General features: G+C 42.3%; 1 protein-coding gene and 1 long non-coding RNA gene across 2 annotated transcripts in view; one reads left to right on the top strand and one right to left on the bottom strand.

Annotated features, from left to right (window-relative positions):
* The window catches only part of LOC131758522 (uncharacterized), an 81810-nt gene that overhangs the window by 49505 nt on the left and 16088 nt on the right, over positions 1–16217 (top strand). The gene's annotated exons all lie outside the window — the stretch shown is intronic.
* Positions 12888–16217, bottom strand: part of EDNRA (endothelin receptor type A) — a 63485-nt gene continuing 60155 nt past the window's right edge. The window contains exon 8 of the mRNA XM_059066732.2: positions 12888–14477. Coding sequence (XP_058922715.1) covers positions 14337–14477 — 141 coding nt within the window. The 3' untranslated portion in view covers positions 12888–14336. The remainder of the gene's footprint in view (positions 14478–16217) is intronic.

Here is a 16217-nt window from a genome sequence, read left to right as displayed (position 1 = left end):
GATTAAATAATTATTTTGGGAGGATGGGTATTGGAAGCATTGAGATTTGAGACCTAGTTTTCAAGATCAGTTCTTTCTTTCATATATCTGTGTTCTTTTCTGGTTTCACTTTTTCTTTTCTTTTCTTTTTCTTTTTCTTTTTTTTTTTTTGGCCACGCTTCAGGGGATGCAGGATCTTAGTTCCCTGAATAGGGATTGAACCCAGGCCCCCTGCAGTGGAAGTGCAGAGTCCTAACCATTGGACCGCCAGGGAATTCCCTGGTTTCACTTTTTCTAGAACCCCTTCAAACAGTGTGACTCAGGGCTGGGACTTTGAGTTTTAATTGTTATGTTTTTTCCTGACATCTAACAGTTTGAGTTGCAATATGCTACCCAGAAGCTGAGTTAGCTATGCATATATATGTGGACACTTCCTGGATTTAAAAGAAGAAGGATTAATGATTCTATAACTGCTTATGGAAGTTGTAAAGATAGGAAAGGAATTATCATAAGAAGGGTAGAAATAACTACCTTCAATTTAGAGTAGGGGGAATATTGCCATGTTGCCTAGCCTCTGATTTTATGACTCAGGGAAATTAAAATTCTGACCTGACAGAGTACACAGTCTCTAGAAAGAACAACAACGTAAATATCCATCAGTAATGTGCTAGCTAAATAAATTATAGTAAATCCATACAGTGGAATATTATGGAGTCATTTAAATTAATAAGCTATATCTTTTTTTTTTTTTTTTTTTTTGTGGTATGCGGGCCTCTCACTGTTGTGGCCTCTCCCGTTGCGGGGCACAGGCTCCGGATACGCAGGCTCAGCGGCCATGGCTCACGGGCCCAGCCGCTCCGCGGCACGTGGGATCTTCCCGGACCGGGGCACGAACCCGTGTCTCCTGCATCGGCAGGCGGACTCCCAACCACTGCGCCACCAGGGAAGCCCAATAAGCTATATCTTTAAATGCTGACTTAGAAATAGGTACTAATACAAAATGTATTAAATGGAAAAATGTAGATAATATGTAAAGTATGACACAATTTTTGTTAAAAATATATAAATGTGACAAGATACAAACATTCAACTCTTCAAGTTATTTTAAAAATTTTTTCATTTTTAGGTTACTGTAGAGTCTTATGCAGTTGTAAGAAATAGTAGAGAGGGACCGCATATACACTTCTCTCTGTCTTCCCCAATTGTAAAATCTTGTATAACTACAGCACAGTATTGAAACCATGACATTGACATCAATACAATCCATTGACCTTATTCAGATCAAACTATTTAAAATTAATTTCTACTTTAATGAAAATTATACATGTACATTTAAAAAATTGGCACTAAAGACTCACTACTCTTTAGTACTAAAAGACTTAGGTTCTAGTTATCTATCACTGTATAACAAACTACTCCAATAAGTAATAAGTTAAATCAACTGTAATTTTATTATGTTGCATGATTTTGCCCATCAGAAATTCAAGCAGGGCTTGGCTGGGTGAGTTTTCTGTTCCACATGGCGTTAGCTGGCTGTGGTCCTCTGGTCTGGTCTGGTCTGGTGATTTGAAGACAAGCTTCATTCACGCATCTGGTTTCTTGGTGGGGTGGGTAGAAGGCTGGGCTTAGCTGGTTATTTCTCTCTTAATGCCGTCTCAGGGCCTCTGTATGTGGCCTCTCGAGGGAGTGGTTGGTCTTCTTACATGTTGGTTCAGGGATTCATGAGCCACAGTGGAAGCTTCTAGTCAGTTATAGGCCAGCCCAAATGCATTCATGGGGATGTGAAATAGACTCCACCCCTCCACGGGAAGAGTGTCAAAGAATTTGTGACCATCTTTAATCCACCACAGCTAAGAATGAAGAAAAGAAGCTCCCTGCCCCGTCCTTTCCCTCTCCTGAGACCTGCTCCCGAGAGGCAACCACTTTCAACTTTTTAACTGTTTTTACTAGTACTTAACTCCATATTTTTGAACAATGTGGTTACACTGCATTTCCCTAGATTTGTCAAATGTATGCATTATTTTTTGGCTTCTTTTCAGGGTAAATGAGATCTTACCTCAATCAATCTCCCCACCCCCACCCCGCCCCCATCTCTCTCTCTCTCTCTCTCTCTCTCTCTCTCACACACACACACACACACACACACACACACACACACACACACCTATTTTTTTCCTTTCTCTGATTACTACAATGAAGCAAGGTAATAATTTGGACAATATTAGATCATCTACTAATTCTGTCTTTTTCCTCTGCAGACAAGACCCCCTTCCCAGAACTTTCTGTCCTCCTGCTCTCATCTGGACTGGTTGCTTTAGGCCAACTGCTGCTCAGCTGTCATCCTGGGACTTCTCTTCATCTTATTCTGGGACGTCTCTTTGTCTCTCTACTGTGTCAGAGCGTCTGTTTTTCTGGATCCCACATTTTATCTTTCTTGGTTAACCGTCTTGTTTTACTAACGTCAATCTCTCTTGTTCACCAAACTCTCTTAGGTTTATCTTTTCTTTTTGGCATTGGTAGAAGTCATTTGTCTTTCTGGGGATGGGAATGTTTGCATGATGTTCTCCAGCATGGGAAGCAAAGCTCTCTCTTCCCTTCCGGGAATGGGAGGTCTGGAAAAACTCTTCCTGCTCCTAATAAAAAAGAGCTGATGCTATGGGACCTAGGTTCAATGGATGATCATGACTCTACCTATTAGCCATTAATACTGTGTTAGAAAAAGAGAAGAGATAACTTTTTTGTAGTGGCAACAGGAGAAGTGGAAAATAGGTTTAAACTGGGAGAGGCTAAGGAAGGGAGAAGAAGTATATGGGGTGTGTGGAGGTGAACACAGGGCTTGGAGAGTCCTGATCACTGCCAGAGGAGTTCAAGGTCACACCATCAATGGTCCTGGTCATTGGGGAATTTCATATTGCCGGCCTCAAGTGTCCTGCCCGTAAATCACACAGCCACTGTGGGTATGGAAGCAATGCCCAGCTGAGTCTCCTCTCCTTGACTCTACAGCACATAGAAGAAGCAACTCTCTTATTTGCACCGTACCTCTGCCTCCAGGACAAGTAAAGATCAAAGGAATCCTCGGGCACCCAATGAGAAGGTTTGTGAGTTGAACTAAGCATGCTTGAGCTTCTCAAGCTGGAACGTTAGGAGGGGACACTTGCACTGTACATGCAGAGTATGGTTAAACTGGAATCAATCTAAAGTCACTGTGTGACAAGTTTAGCTTCTCTGTTTCTATACCTGACTTCATCTTCCTCTTCACCTACTTAAATTGCTGGTGATTGTAGAAAATCATTTGTTTAAAGCTTACAATCAGAAGGTAATTTATACTCATATTCAAGCAATTTAAAATTCAAACTCCCTCCCAGAGTTGTTTCTCTTCTGGAGAGTTTCCCTTCCTTCTCCTTATGCCCAAGATGGTGTCTGGGTGCAAAAGGGAGCTTGTTTATCTTCATAGCTTTGGGGAAGGTCTCCTTGCCCAAGTGTTACCGTTCTCTCTGTTTTCCCGTCGCTCACCAGTTGAGATACAGCCTCACCTCTGCAGGGAGTGACTTCTGTCTTCGCTGCATCCACTGCTGAAATGTCCAGCCTTGTCCTCCTGGCTCTCTGGCAGACTCTGTCTCACCTGTGGTCTTCAGTGTCATTGCAACTCTCTCTCTCTAGTGACCCAAGGGCAAACTCCCTCGTCTTGACTCTTGGCTAGCTTTCATGACATTCTCTGGGAGCCAGTGGAACTTCTGTATCCTTTCTGCACTACATAGGAAAGTATGGGAGACTTGCGGATAGTTAGTATAATCCTCTGTCTCTAATAACTCATGCTTATTCCTCCTTTGCTGCAGACAGCCATGTTGATTTAAGTCAGCAGACACTCTGTGAGGTAGTCTGTTTATGTGTTCCAAATAGGAGCTGTAATGCACTGGACCTTTTTTCTACATAGGGCACGATTCACCATCCTGAGGCTTCTATCTTGTCTCTCTTGGCCTGGTTTCTGTCTCCAGAATCAACAAACCCCTCAACTGGCTAAGTCTTAGGAGTGTAGGGTAGGAGCATTGAAACCCTGAAGAACCCAGGTGGGATGTGCACACAGTTCCTCCCAGACTTTCCCACTGCTCATTAGAAGAGCATGTATTCTCCCCCCTCGGGTGGATACTTCCCTCATCATGTCTTCCATGTGGACTTTTGTTCTAGATGGTATCTGCCAACCCTTCCCTTCAGGTGATTAAGCCTTAATGTTGGAAGGAGCTTCAGGGACAAAAGAAAAAAAAAATCTGGGACACTAAAAAGGAAAATGTTCTGGGAGGCATTGAAAATGATTTCTCTCATTACCTCTTTTTAAACCCACTCTAAGTTCAGTCCTATACCTGTTCTGTTGAAATCTTGGGTCAAGTCCATAATTTTGGGGGTCACTCTTCAACAGTTAAAAAGCCCTTTGTTAACAAGAACAGTCTCATATCAGGAACAGGCCAGTGTAATAATCAAAACCTTTTTGTTTTTTTAGGCCTCACTGTACGGCTTGCGGAATCTTAGTTCCCTGATCAGGGATTGTACCCAGGCCCACGGCAGTGAGAATGCCGAGTCCTAACCACTGGATCGCCAGGGAATTCCTGTACTCTTATCAAATTGTCCTTATATAGGTTTTAACTCAAAAATCGTCTCCCCAGAAAGACCTTCTCTGACCATCCTATATTAAAAGTAGCCTTAAGGTGGCCTCCTAGCCATTTTTTTATTGTTTCACCTTGATTTAATTCATTTAAAATATACGTACTGAGGGCTTCCTCTGTGCCATCCAGAATTATTCCAGGCACTGGGTATATTACAATCAACAAGATAGACCAGGTCCTTTATCTAATGGAAGGGACTAGACAGTAGACAACCTTAAATGAGCAGGAAAAATATCATTCAGCGATACGTGCTGTGCAGAGAATTAAGACAGAGTGAACGATAGAGTGAGTGGGTGACTAATTTACATTGTGCGGTCAGGAAAAGTCTCTCTGAGGAAGTGACCTTTAAGCTGAAATCAGAATGACAACCTTTTTCTTGTTGCATTCTGTGTAATCAACAGAGGCAAGAGCTTGTAAGATCGTACGTCATGCGGCATAAATTTCAGATGAGAGTACTCGAGTGTTACCACACAGCGTTCCCTGGAGTACTTGGACAACCTGGTGGAATGATGACTAACCCCAAGTGTGGTCAGAAGTTACGTCATTATTTTGCCTGAACTAATTCATTGCTCAGTAGAATAGTAAGTTCCCATGACCCTTCAGCTTTTGATTGAAAGAGACCATGGGATGCTGGGCTGATGACAAAAGCGTGTGGCTGTACCAACTAACTAAGCCCAAGGTATTGTGCAATTTACAGTGTAGAGCAATTGCCGAACACCTGCAGGTGATGTGGAATCTGAGAAACAGAGGGTCAACGTGGAAGAAATACTGAACCCCAGGTTGAATTAATGAATTGCGGAAACGGAGCATTCAGTGGAGTGGGAGAGGACTTACAAAAAGTCTAGAATTTTATAGATTCTCCATGGATACACAGATGAAGGGGAGGAAAATGTGTTAGGCCACTTCAGGGCTTAATCTCCACCAGCCATCCTGACTGATCGATTTGGAAGACTGAGAAAGACTCTTTAATGTGGAACAGCTATGAGATTAGGAAATGTTTGTAAAATAAAGGCTTTAAGGCATAGGTGTATGGATAGTATTATTATCCAGCTTAGTGAAAATTTATTTTCCCTGATAGATTCTCTGAGAAAGCATGTAATAAAATGATTTTGATTTACCTTAAATATTTATTGCATAACTGTGATGATTAATTTTATGTGTTAATTTTATTTTTACTTGATTTGACCAAGGGATGCTTAGATGGTTGGTAAAATGTTATTTTTGAGTGTGTCTGTGAGAGTGTCCCTGGAAGGGATTAACATTTAGTAGACTGAGTAAAGAAGATTGCTCTCAGCAACGAGGGAGGACATCACGCAATCTGCTGAGGGCTTGAAGAGAACAGAAAGATGGAGGAAGCGTGAATTTGTTCTCTCTGCTCGAGCTGAGTGATCCATCTCTCCTGTTCTTGAACATTGGAGGCCCTGGTACTCGGGCTTTCAGACTCGGGCCAGGACTTACGCAATCCCCCCTTGATTCTAGGGGCTTTGCACTTGGACTGAATTATATGACTGGCTTTCTTGGTTCTCCAGCTTGAAGTTGGTAGATTGTGGGACTTCTCGGCCTCCATAATCATGCAAGCAAATTCCTGTGATATATCTCTCATATGTAGCTATGTATGTATGTTCTGTTGTTTCTGTTTCTCTGAAGAACTCTGACTAATAGCAGTTGGTAAAGTGAAGAAAGTTTAGCACTATCATCACCAAAAAACGAAGATAAATTTTCTCTCTTTCTATGTATATGCTGTTCACAGAGCAAAACATGTTCATTACAGGAAAGTCATACAGTTATGGTTTCTACTGGCACCTATGGACAGCCTGGAGTGTGGATGAGATGGTCTGGCTCTAGCTGTAGGTCAGTCTTCCCTGAGTCCATCTAGCGAGGAGCTGACCTAGCTGAAGAGTTCATTCAGACAGTGCACTTGGGTGGGTATCTTTCCAGGATGTTCCTGTAAGGTACGATTTAAAAGGGACACTCTTCTACCTATAGTACAAGCAGGACTTTTCTTGTTCTTAATATAGACAAAGGACATTCACGAGTAGAAACTCATAGGAAATCACATGCCTGAAGAAAGAGATGCTGTTGATTAGTCAGTGAGAAAGAATCCTTCTTCCTTTCCAAGGCTGCCATTTGCATCTCCTCTGGGACCTTGATCCATCAGTTATCTTCTTTTCTTCATCCATCTGTGATCTCTTCCTATCAAGGGTCTGATTCTACTGTCCTAAAAATGCTGAGGTTGTCTTTCTCTTGAAGAGATAAAAACCTTTCCTTCGGCCCTGCCTTCCTCCTGCTGTCATCTTAGCTCTTAGTACTCTCACGGGCAAACCCTTTGAAAGAGTGGCCCGTGCTTGAGATCTGCATTTCCCAACCCACAGCCCACTAATCTTGTTACCCGTCTCGTTGATTTCCAGCTTCATACATGACCTAAACCTGCATTTGGCGGCCACTTGGGAGAGGTACGTTCTTCTAAGGGCAATAGCAGTGGAATTCTGATATGAGGAATGTTTGGATACACAGAAAAACTTAACAGCCATGCTCCAAAGAGCCTGAAATGGAGTTCCTAAAGTGGTCAACTGGGCCTTCACAGAAAATGGGACTGAGGCCGAGGAAGTCTGCATTGCTAGTTAGCAGAGAGCTCTCATACACACTCAGCTGCCCCAGACAGAGAAAAACTGAAAGAGTGGTTTCAAATACCAGATGCCATTTCGTTTGCTAAAGAACCTGACATGTTCAATGTCTGCAATTTGCCATTTAAGTTCAGCAGTGAGATAGAAATGTGTGCTGTCTTTGGTCAGGTTCTTCCAGAAGGAGACCTTGAGCCCGGGATTTGGGTGTCAGTGGTTTGTTAAGGTACCAGCCCCCAGAAGAAACCAGCGAGGGAGTAGAAGAGGCAGGCTGGGGAAAGGGAATAAGCTTCCTCACCTTTCTTAGGGTGAGGTTTCAGGTGAGGCTGGTCTCCGGCGGTGCTTGCTATCTACCCCACCGGAGACACAAGAGCTGGGCTTTTACACTCACACACTGGTAAGTCCTTGGCCACAGGTCATGGTGGTGATCGAGGTGGATATAAAATTCCCAGGCTCCTCTTCTTCTCCTTACAGGCTAGAGGGCTCCAGCGTCCAAAGGCAGGCCACTGAAAGTTACAGGAGCAAATAGTAGCAAAAACACTGGAGGTGGGGATGGGTGAACAGAGCTGGTATAAAGGATCCAAGAGAATCTGGTCAGGTCTCCAACAGTGTCTGCTACAGAGACCTAAAGGTATGTCTCCCTCCAGTGTGATGGCGCCCGTGTAAAGAGGAGCAATATCAAGGTCCCCAGAGCCCTGAAATCTTTAATAATGGATCAATCCAGGACTGGTGGGGCCATTGTGGAGACAATCTGGCAAGATGTATGATTCAGCTGCAATCCTGCTTCTCTTTAATTTTCCTAAAGAAATCACACACGTCTCCATGGAGACTCATAAAAAGATGAACAGTCAGTGTAGCTTGGTTGTGGAAGAGAACTGGATAAATTAAATGTAAGAAATTGAAGTGTAAGACATTATATATATATAAAATGCCCCATGTAGAGGGATTTCTCCCCTTGCATATAAGGATCATTCATTAATTATTGTTTTGTTCTGCAAGGGTAAGCTGTGACCAACTGAGAGAGTGGCATGGACATATACACACTACCAAACGTAAATTAGATGGCTAGTGGGAAGCTGCCGCATAGCACAGGGAGATCACCTCTGTGCTTTGTGACCACCTAGAGGGGTGGGATAGGGAGGGTGGGAGGGAGGGTGACGCAACAGAGAAGAGATATGGGAACATATGTATATGTATAACTGATTCACTTTGTTGTAAAGGAGAAACTAACACACTATTGTAAAACAGTTATACTCCAATAAAGATGTTAAAAAAATAAATAATAAATAAATAAATATATCCTACATCTATTTTATATATTATTTTTTATAATTTGAAGAGCAAAAATTATTTTTAAAGAAAAGAATAAAAAGCAAGGAATTAACTGAGCTAAAAATGTGAAAAAGCATCAGAAAATAAGGAGGAGCAGGATATATGAACAATATCCTTAAAGATGGAGAAAAGAAGTGGTGCAGCTGTTCTCCTTTCCCCCTTTCAAAATTAATTAGTTAATTATTTAATTAACTTTTGGCTGTGTTGGGTCTTTGTTGCCGTGTGCGGGCTTTCTCTAGTTCTGGCGAGTGGGGGCTACTCTTCGTTGCGGTACGCGGGCTTCTCATTACGGTGGTTTCTCTTGTAGTGTGGTGCGGGCTCTAGGCGCAGAGGCTTCAGTAGTTGTGGCACGCGGGCTTCAGTAGTTGTGGCTCGTGGGCTCTAGAGCGCAGGCTCAGTAGTTGTGGCACACGGGCTTAGTGGCTCCGTGGCATGTGGGATCTTCTCAGACCAGGGCTTGAACCCGTGTCTCCTGCATCGGCTGGCAGATTCTTAACCACTGCACCACCAGAGAAGTCCATCCTTTCCCCTTACTAAGGACACATGGGTTTTCCTTTGGGAAGTTACTCCCCTGTACCCTGTCCCAACTTCAGCTCCAGGAGTTGTCCCTTCTTGGCCTAAGCTGGTCAGCAGAATTCCATCCCTGCCAACAGGGGCTTGATTGAGAGTAAGTGATCCAGGCCTAACCCCACTGGGTTGCCTAAAATAGAGAAAAGACTGGACCTGGGAGATCGAATTTTCATTATGCGTGAATGTTTGCCCTGAAAAGCCTAAAAAGGCACATATGTTCCCCTTACTTAATCGCGTTTAGTAGATTTTCTCATTTCAGGATCCTTTAAAAGACAAGAATTTAATTGTAGTGAATCCCAATTGTCATACTCTGAGAGAAATCGAGAGGTATATGTCATGGAGAAATGGCTTATTCTGTAAAAACTTGTGTAAATGGAGGGAGACAAGCTGTGCCTTGTAGGTGCCTGGGGCCTGTGGTTTGGCTGATCTTGTGATACTACATAGTCTGGGCAGCGTCCGTTACTCTCTCCCATCTGGGACAAATCTGTCTGTCACACAACGCCAAGCACACAGTTGCATCCACTGTCAGGGAATCAAATTCAAATAAAAGATGATCAGTTCCATGTACATAAATTAGGTAAGGAGACTGTGTGGATTAGGACCCAAAAGGAAAAATCTGTGGAATTCTCTACATTCCCTTCGGAAGATTCATGACTCTTCTGATTCTATCTAGGGTGGCATTGCTGTTCCTAATTTATTACCTCCCAGGAAGAAACACAGAATCAACTGCATATTATTGATGCTAAAAGCTTGGGAAACCATGAGATATTAGGCCTTTCGGCTTCATCAAATCAAAAGTGAACTCTGGGGGCTTCCCTGGTGGCGCAGTGGTTGAGAGTCCGCCTGCCGATGCAGGGGACGTGGGTTCGTGCCCCGGTCCGGGAGGATCCCACATGCCGCGGAGCGGCTGGGCCCGTGAGCCATGGCCGCTGAGCCTGCGAGTCCGGAGCCTGTGCTCCGCAACGGGAGAGGCCACAACGGTGAGAGGCCCGCGTACCACAAAAAAAAAAAAAAAAAAGTGAACCCTGTTAGCATGCTTCATGGGGAAAGCTGGCTTTGCAGTTACAATGTTATTTTCAGTTCTTGGTTATTCCCTGATTCTAAGAGCTGTGGCCTGTCTCCTTTCAGTTTTAGAAACAAAAAAGTAGAAGTATCAGTGCTGACCAAATACAGATGCTGGTTTTTCTTTGTTACTACTTAGAGTGTGACAGAAGCTTCTCTAACGTAGGATTATTAAAAAACACTGAGATTTTTCAATGTGAAGACTCCATTGGAATTTCAGAAAAGATCAACTGCATGTGGTGGATTTGTACCTTGATTTAACTTTGCTTGTTTGAAGTATGGAGAAAAATCAATAAGTACAGTACTGTGCTAGGTTATGTTATAGACAAAGGAATCAGAATTTCAGGCCTAGAAAGGTTTTGGAAGACTGACTGCATTTTCTTCACTCTACACATATATAGTGTTTAATACACTCTCATGGACTAACAATACTACTAAAAATAACAATAGCGGTAATAGACTAGTGACAGATTCACATGTGTCTTGGCTGCTTCTTGGACTTAATCTCCAATTTGTTTCGGTACTGAGGATGCACCTGTCACAGTTTATTGAGGAGTGGGTATAAGCTGTGAGAGAAAGAAGTGGGACAGGACTTCAAGGCTTCTGTCCTGACACCTCAAAAGATGGGCTGTGATGGTTCATTTTCTGTGTAACTTGGCTGGGCTAAGGGACAGACACCCTGCAGCTAGGAATGTATTCTTTCTGGGTGTGTCTGTGAGGGTGTTTGTGGAAGAGATTAGCATTTGAGTCAGGAGACTGAGTAAAGCAGATCTGCTCTCACCAGCGTGGGCAGGCATCACCCGTCAGTAGCTGGCCTGAAAAGAACAAAAGGAGGAGGAAGAATGGATTTCCTCTGCCTCTTCTTGGGCTGGGACATCCATCTTCTCCTGCCTGTGGACACTGGTGCTCCTGGTTCTCCGGCCTTTGGACCCTGGGACTTAACACCAGCGAGCTAGCTGTTCACGGTTCTCAGGCTTTTGACCTCAGACTGGGAGTTATACCAGCAGCTCCCTTGTTCTTCAGGCTTTAGGATTTGGACTGAATTATATTCCTGGCTTTCCTGGTTCTCTAGCTTGTAGATGACACATCATGGCATACATATCTCAGCCTCCATAATCATGTGAGCCAATTCCCACAAAGAATCTTCTACGTATGTATGTCTGTATGTATCTATCTGTCTATTCATCTATCTATCCTATTGGTTCTGTTTCTCTGGAGAACCTTGACTAATACATGAGCAGAGGAATATTACAGCAGCACAGGTTAGAAGAATATCAGGACCTTAGTTTCAGATATAGTAAGTCTATTAGTCATCCAGTTAGAAATGTCAAATAAGCAGTTGTATGTAGACGAGTCTTTCCCCCAGGTATCCACCTGACATATTGTTTATTGATCCTAATTGTTTATTGTCCAACTTCTTCTTCTAGAACACAAGCTTCATGAGAGCAGGCGTTTTGCCTGTTTTGTTCCCTGCTATATCCCCAGTACCTAGAAGAACTCCTGGTGCATAGTAGATGCTCAGTAAAATTTACAGGAAAGATGAAGGAAGGAAGGAATGGGAGAGTTAAGTGTTCAATACAGCAAAGTTGGTTGAGAGTAGAGTACAGTTAGGAAGCATCTGTTTGAAAGTAAAACTGCTTACCTGGCTATTGCTAGGGAGAGGTTTGCAATAGGTATTGTGTAACAAACATTTCCTACATAGAACTATATACAAATGAAGAGACACCTGCAAGGCTTCTGTAAACTTTTATTTTATATTTATGGGCCACTGCCAGTGCAGGGCCTTGGCTTCTGGCTCATTTCTACAGATTTACTTGAAAAGATGTGATAAAGGTAGAAATTGGAAATATTCCTACAAGTCAACCATGGTCACTTACTGGTCCATAAACAAAATGCACATGGAATCCTGTGTGGTTATTCAGAAATCTATGACTTTTTGAACTTGTAAAATGCATTTTTAATATGCAAGAGACAAAGCATCTTTAAAAAAAGACAACTGTCTAAACAAAATGGTGTGAATGTATGGCTTACATTATAGGGATATGTCACTGCACGTGACACATCAGTGGGCTAATGGAATTTGACTGCTAACACGTAAAGGAGCCCTGCAATTGGATGGCTGGAACCGGATATCATTGTATACAAGACTGTGCTAAAATACAGCCCAAAGAATCAGCTGAGCTAATTTATTATCAGCAATCTTTCTGGCGAAGTGTGATAGAAACATCTGCCCACTTGTCAGTCTCATCACCACGCTGAGTTGGGAATTGGGACAATATAATACTTCAAATGTTAATGACTTTTGCTCCAGCACAGGAAAAAAATATAACCCCAAATACTGCTTTTTTCTAACCAACCGACCAATGAACCAAAACCCCATTGTCTACCCATGGCTCGTCCTTTTTCATGCCGCCTGCCACGTTCCATTTGTAATAGTAACACTGTCACAAGATTTATGAACACAGACAGATTAAAACTGACTGAGGCTGGTTGTCGAGAGGAACATCTACCTAGATTCCACTTAGAGTGTGTGCTTTGGCACAACTGCTGGGCATTAGTATCAGGTTACGTGAAGTCCATACAGACGTCCCACCACATGCAAAGACCACACCCATGAGTGCATTCCATAGAGACAATCACAGAAAAATTGGCTAAAAGAACTGTATCGTTGTTTATATATATATACATATATATGTTTATATACACACAGTAAAAGATTTTCTGCTGTACTCACAGTCTGTAAACATCGTGGAAAACGCCCAGCAGAAATCACTGTGGGCCTCTTGAAATGGTGACTATGTGAGGAGTTGGGGTGAGGGAGGTGTTTAGGTGCATACTGGGAATCCAGAGAACCTTAAGTTCATGGTGGCAATTATATTTCACTGACATGATAAACTCAGCTGGACTCTTTGAAATTATGTTTCCTATATTCCTATATGAAAAAGGGAATGACCAAAAAAGTCTTACTGCCAATTAACATTTTAAAAGCAATCAAGAGACTATGAGGTGATTTGTGTACATATATACGTATATATGTATGTACATTTGCATACATATACACACGTATACATGTTACTAAAACCAAAAATAAACCTCAGTGAAAATTTCCAAATCTAAAAATACTCAGTCTTTTTCTCCTGGCTGTGCTCTGGACTTCTGTGCATTGCACTGAAAGTCTTGAGCATAGTTAAATGACACATACATTTAAATTTTAGTATATGGTATTGATTTTACATAACATGCTTCCATTAAAAACATTGGGCTTATGAAAAATAGAACTATTTCATTCAAGCATTATTTTTAAATGTAACATAAAAATATGCACAAGGTCTCCTGTATTGAAACACCGTTAAAAAAGAAAATATAGATTCTTAAAAATTGTTTGAATAGCAGCTATTAAACTGCCATATGTGGATATCGGTCTGTGCTTTAAGTTCTTGTAAGCTCTTGCAGCTTGAGAATTTATGTTTTAAAAATAAGCCAGTGACATGAGAAACATTAACCTAATTGCTCACCTGAAGTCCATTTTATGTCTTCTTCTTTTTGGGGGGCAAAATATGTGTAAATAAGCTCAAATCATCATTTGTATAGGCAACTATGCAGTTAAAAAATACTGGCACTGAATGACATTTCAAATAACGGAGACTTAAACCCATACCGTGTTTGGCCAAAAAAACAAAATTACTTTAAAAAAATAGAAAACCTTGTTATAATTTCTAAGCTTTTCATGGTGACCAGTTCTTACGGAACATTCTACAGAACCGCCACGAAAGCTAGCCACATACCCGAAAACTCTATTTTCATGCAAAGATAGTATATACCTTTCTGGTTTAACTGAACAATCTCCTTTCCCCCCGCCAACTCCCACCGTTTTTTAGGGCTGAATATAACATGCAGAATATGTAAATTAGATAAATCCCAGTAAGATTCGTTGTATCTGTGGGTATAAACCAGTCAACCCTTCAATGTTTTGGAAAACATTTTTCCAGGGGGTGGTACTGAGTCATGGGAGAAGGATGGAAGAAGAGATTTCTGGAGATGCAGTTGTTGTGTTGATTTGTGTTTTTTTCTCCAATAGGATTTGAAGTATATTGATGAATGTTCCTTAAGATGTTTAGTTTATACTGTCCTTATGGCTGCTCCTCTCTGTGTTATGGTTGTTTTGTTCATGGTTCTTCCATTGGATGCTTGTTCCGTTCATGGGGACTGAGGTCATCAGACTCTTGGACTGGTAACAGCAGCAGCAGAGGCAAGACTGGGAGAAGGAATAGACTCGAATTAAGACAAGGCCACCAGGGTTTCCCTGGTGGCACAGTGGTTAAGAATCCACCTGCCAATTCAGGGCACACGGGTTCAAGCCCTGGTCCGGGAAGGTCCCACATGTCGCGGAGCAACTAAGCCTGTGCGCCACAACTACAGAGCCTGTGCTCTAGAGCCCACGAGCCACAACTACTGAAGCCCACGCACCTAGAGCCCGTGCTCCGCAACAAGAGAGGTCACTGCAATGAGCAGCCCACGCACTGCAAAGAAGAGCAGCTCCTGCTCACCGCAACTAGAGAAAGCCCAGGGAGAAGTTAAACAGTTTATTCTAGTGCAAAGCAACAGATCCCTTGTTTCTTATTTTAATTTATTCACTGAGTCAAAGAGGAAGGGAAGGCAGTGTTGGTGGAGAGAGAGTGTTCAATGATTTGGGGTGGGCATGGGTGGAAAGGGCTGGGAGAGTCCTGGCAGTTCATTTTCTTTTTTTAAGTGTTTTTAAAAGTTATTTTTATTTTAAAAAATATCTGCTTATTTAGTTGTGCTGGGTCTTAGTTGCGGCACACAGGATCTTTCAGTTGCGGCATGTGGGAACTAGTTCCCCGACCAGGGGTCGAACCCAGGGCCCCTGCATTGGGAGTGTGGAGCCTTAGCCACTGGACTGCCAGGGAAGTCTCAGGCCTGGCATTTCTTCAGTGTGTACCACTTACTTGGCTCTCTGCGTTGGCCACCTCTTCTGATGCTCTTAACAGCTTTTGGGGGTAGGTGCTATTTTCCTCATTTTATGAATGAGAACAGGGAGGCTTAGGGAGGATGATAAGAGGCAGAACTGAACTTAGAACCCAGGACTCTCTCTATTGGGCTCTTTCCCCTGGGTATGCTGCCTTTTTATGAAGATCAGTCAAAACTGTGTTTAACATCTGAGAGTTTGCATCTTGATTTTTTTCCCTTCCCCTCTAGTTAATATGTAAACTAATTAGAAACTGATATTAGCTCCAGATTACATAATGTATTTGTTAGGACCTGCATTTTAGTCAGTCTTTCTTAGGGCAGAATCTTTCTTAGGGCATTTCATGACTTGTAAACATGACCCATTAGACTTCAAAAGTGCGGCAACAAGAACTTCCACACCAGGTTTCATCGATTTCTATGATTTTTAAAAAAAAATATTTGTCTGTTTCCTTCTAGATTATAAGTTCCACAAGGGCAGTCACTTGTGTTTTTCCTCTCTTCTATCCCTAATAACAAGAAACTCATACTGAGCACTCTCTGTTGTCTCAAGCACTTAACATATATTAACCCACTGCATTCCACCTCATGAGATAGATACAGTGAGCATCTGATTTTACAGATGAGCAAACTGAGGAAGCAGGAGGGGTACCACTTGGAACTGATAAGACAGCTAGTGCAGAGCTGTGATCTAAATCAAGATTGTTGGCTTCCAGATCCTGCACCCTTGAACTCTATGCTGCTCTTTCTAATACGTACCATAAACTGAAGTTAAACATCCTGGCCAAAGATAACAGAATCCAGTTAGGATTAACTCTATGCTAAAATCATTCTAGGAACTGGAAAAATGACACCTCAATAAGAAGTGCTTGGAGCTTCGGGAGGACATGGGTTAGCTTAGCTACAGGGAGCTGTGAAAAACAGAAGGAAACTGATTTCGAATTAAATTACATTAGTTCAGATTTCCAGAGCCATAAACATTTACTTTCCTTGAAAAGGCTATTGTTAA

Source organism: Kogia breviceps, chromosome 6 (genome assembly GCF_026419965.1).
Source record: "Kogia breviceps isolate mKogBre1 chromosome 6, mKogBre1 haplotype 1, whole genome shotgun sequence".
NCBI lineage: Eukaryota > Metazoa > Chordata > Mammalia > Artiodactyla > Physeteridae > Kogia > Kogia breviceps.
This window is presented reverse-complemented; position numbering and strand designations above follow the sequence as displayed.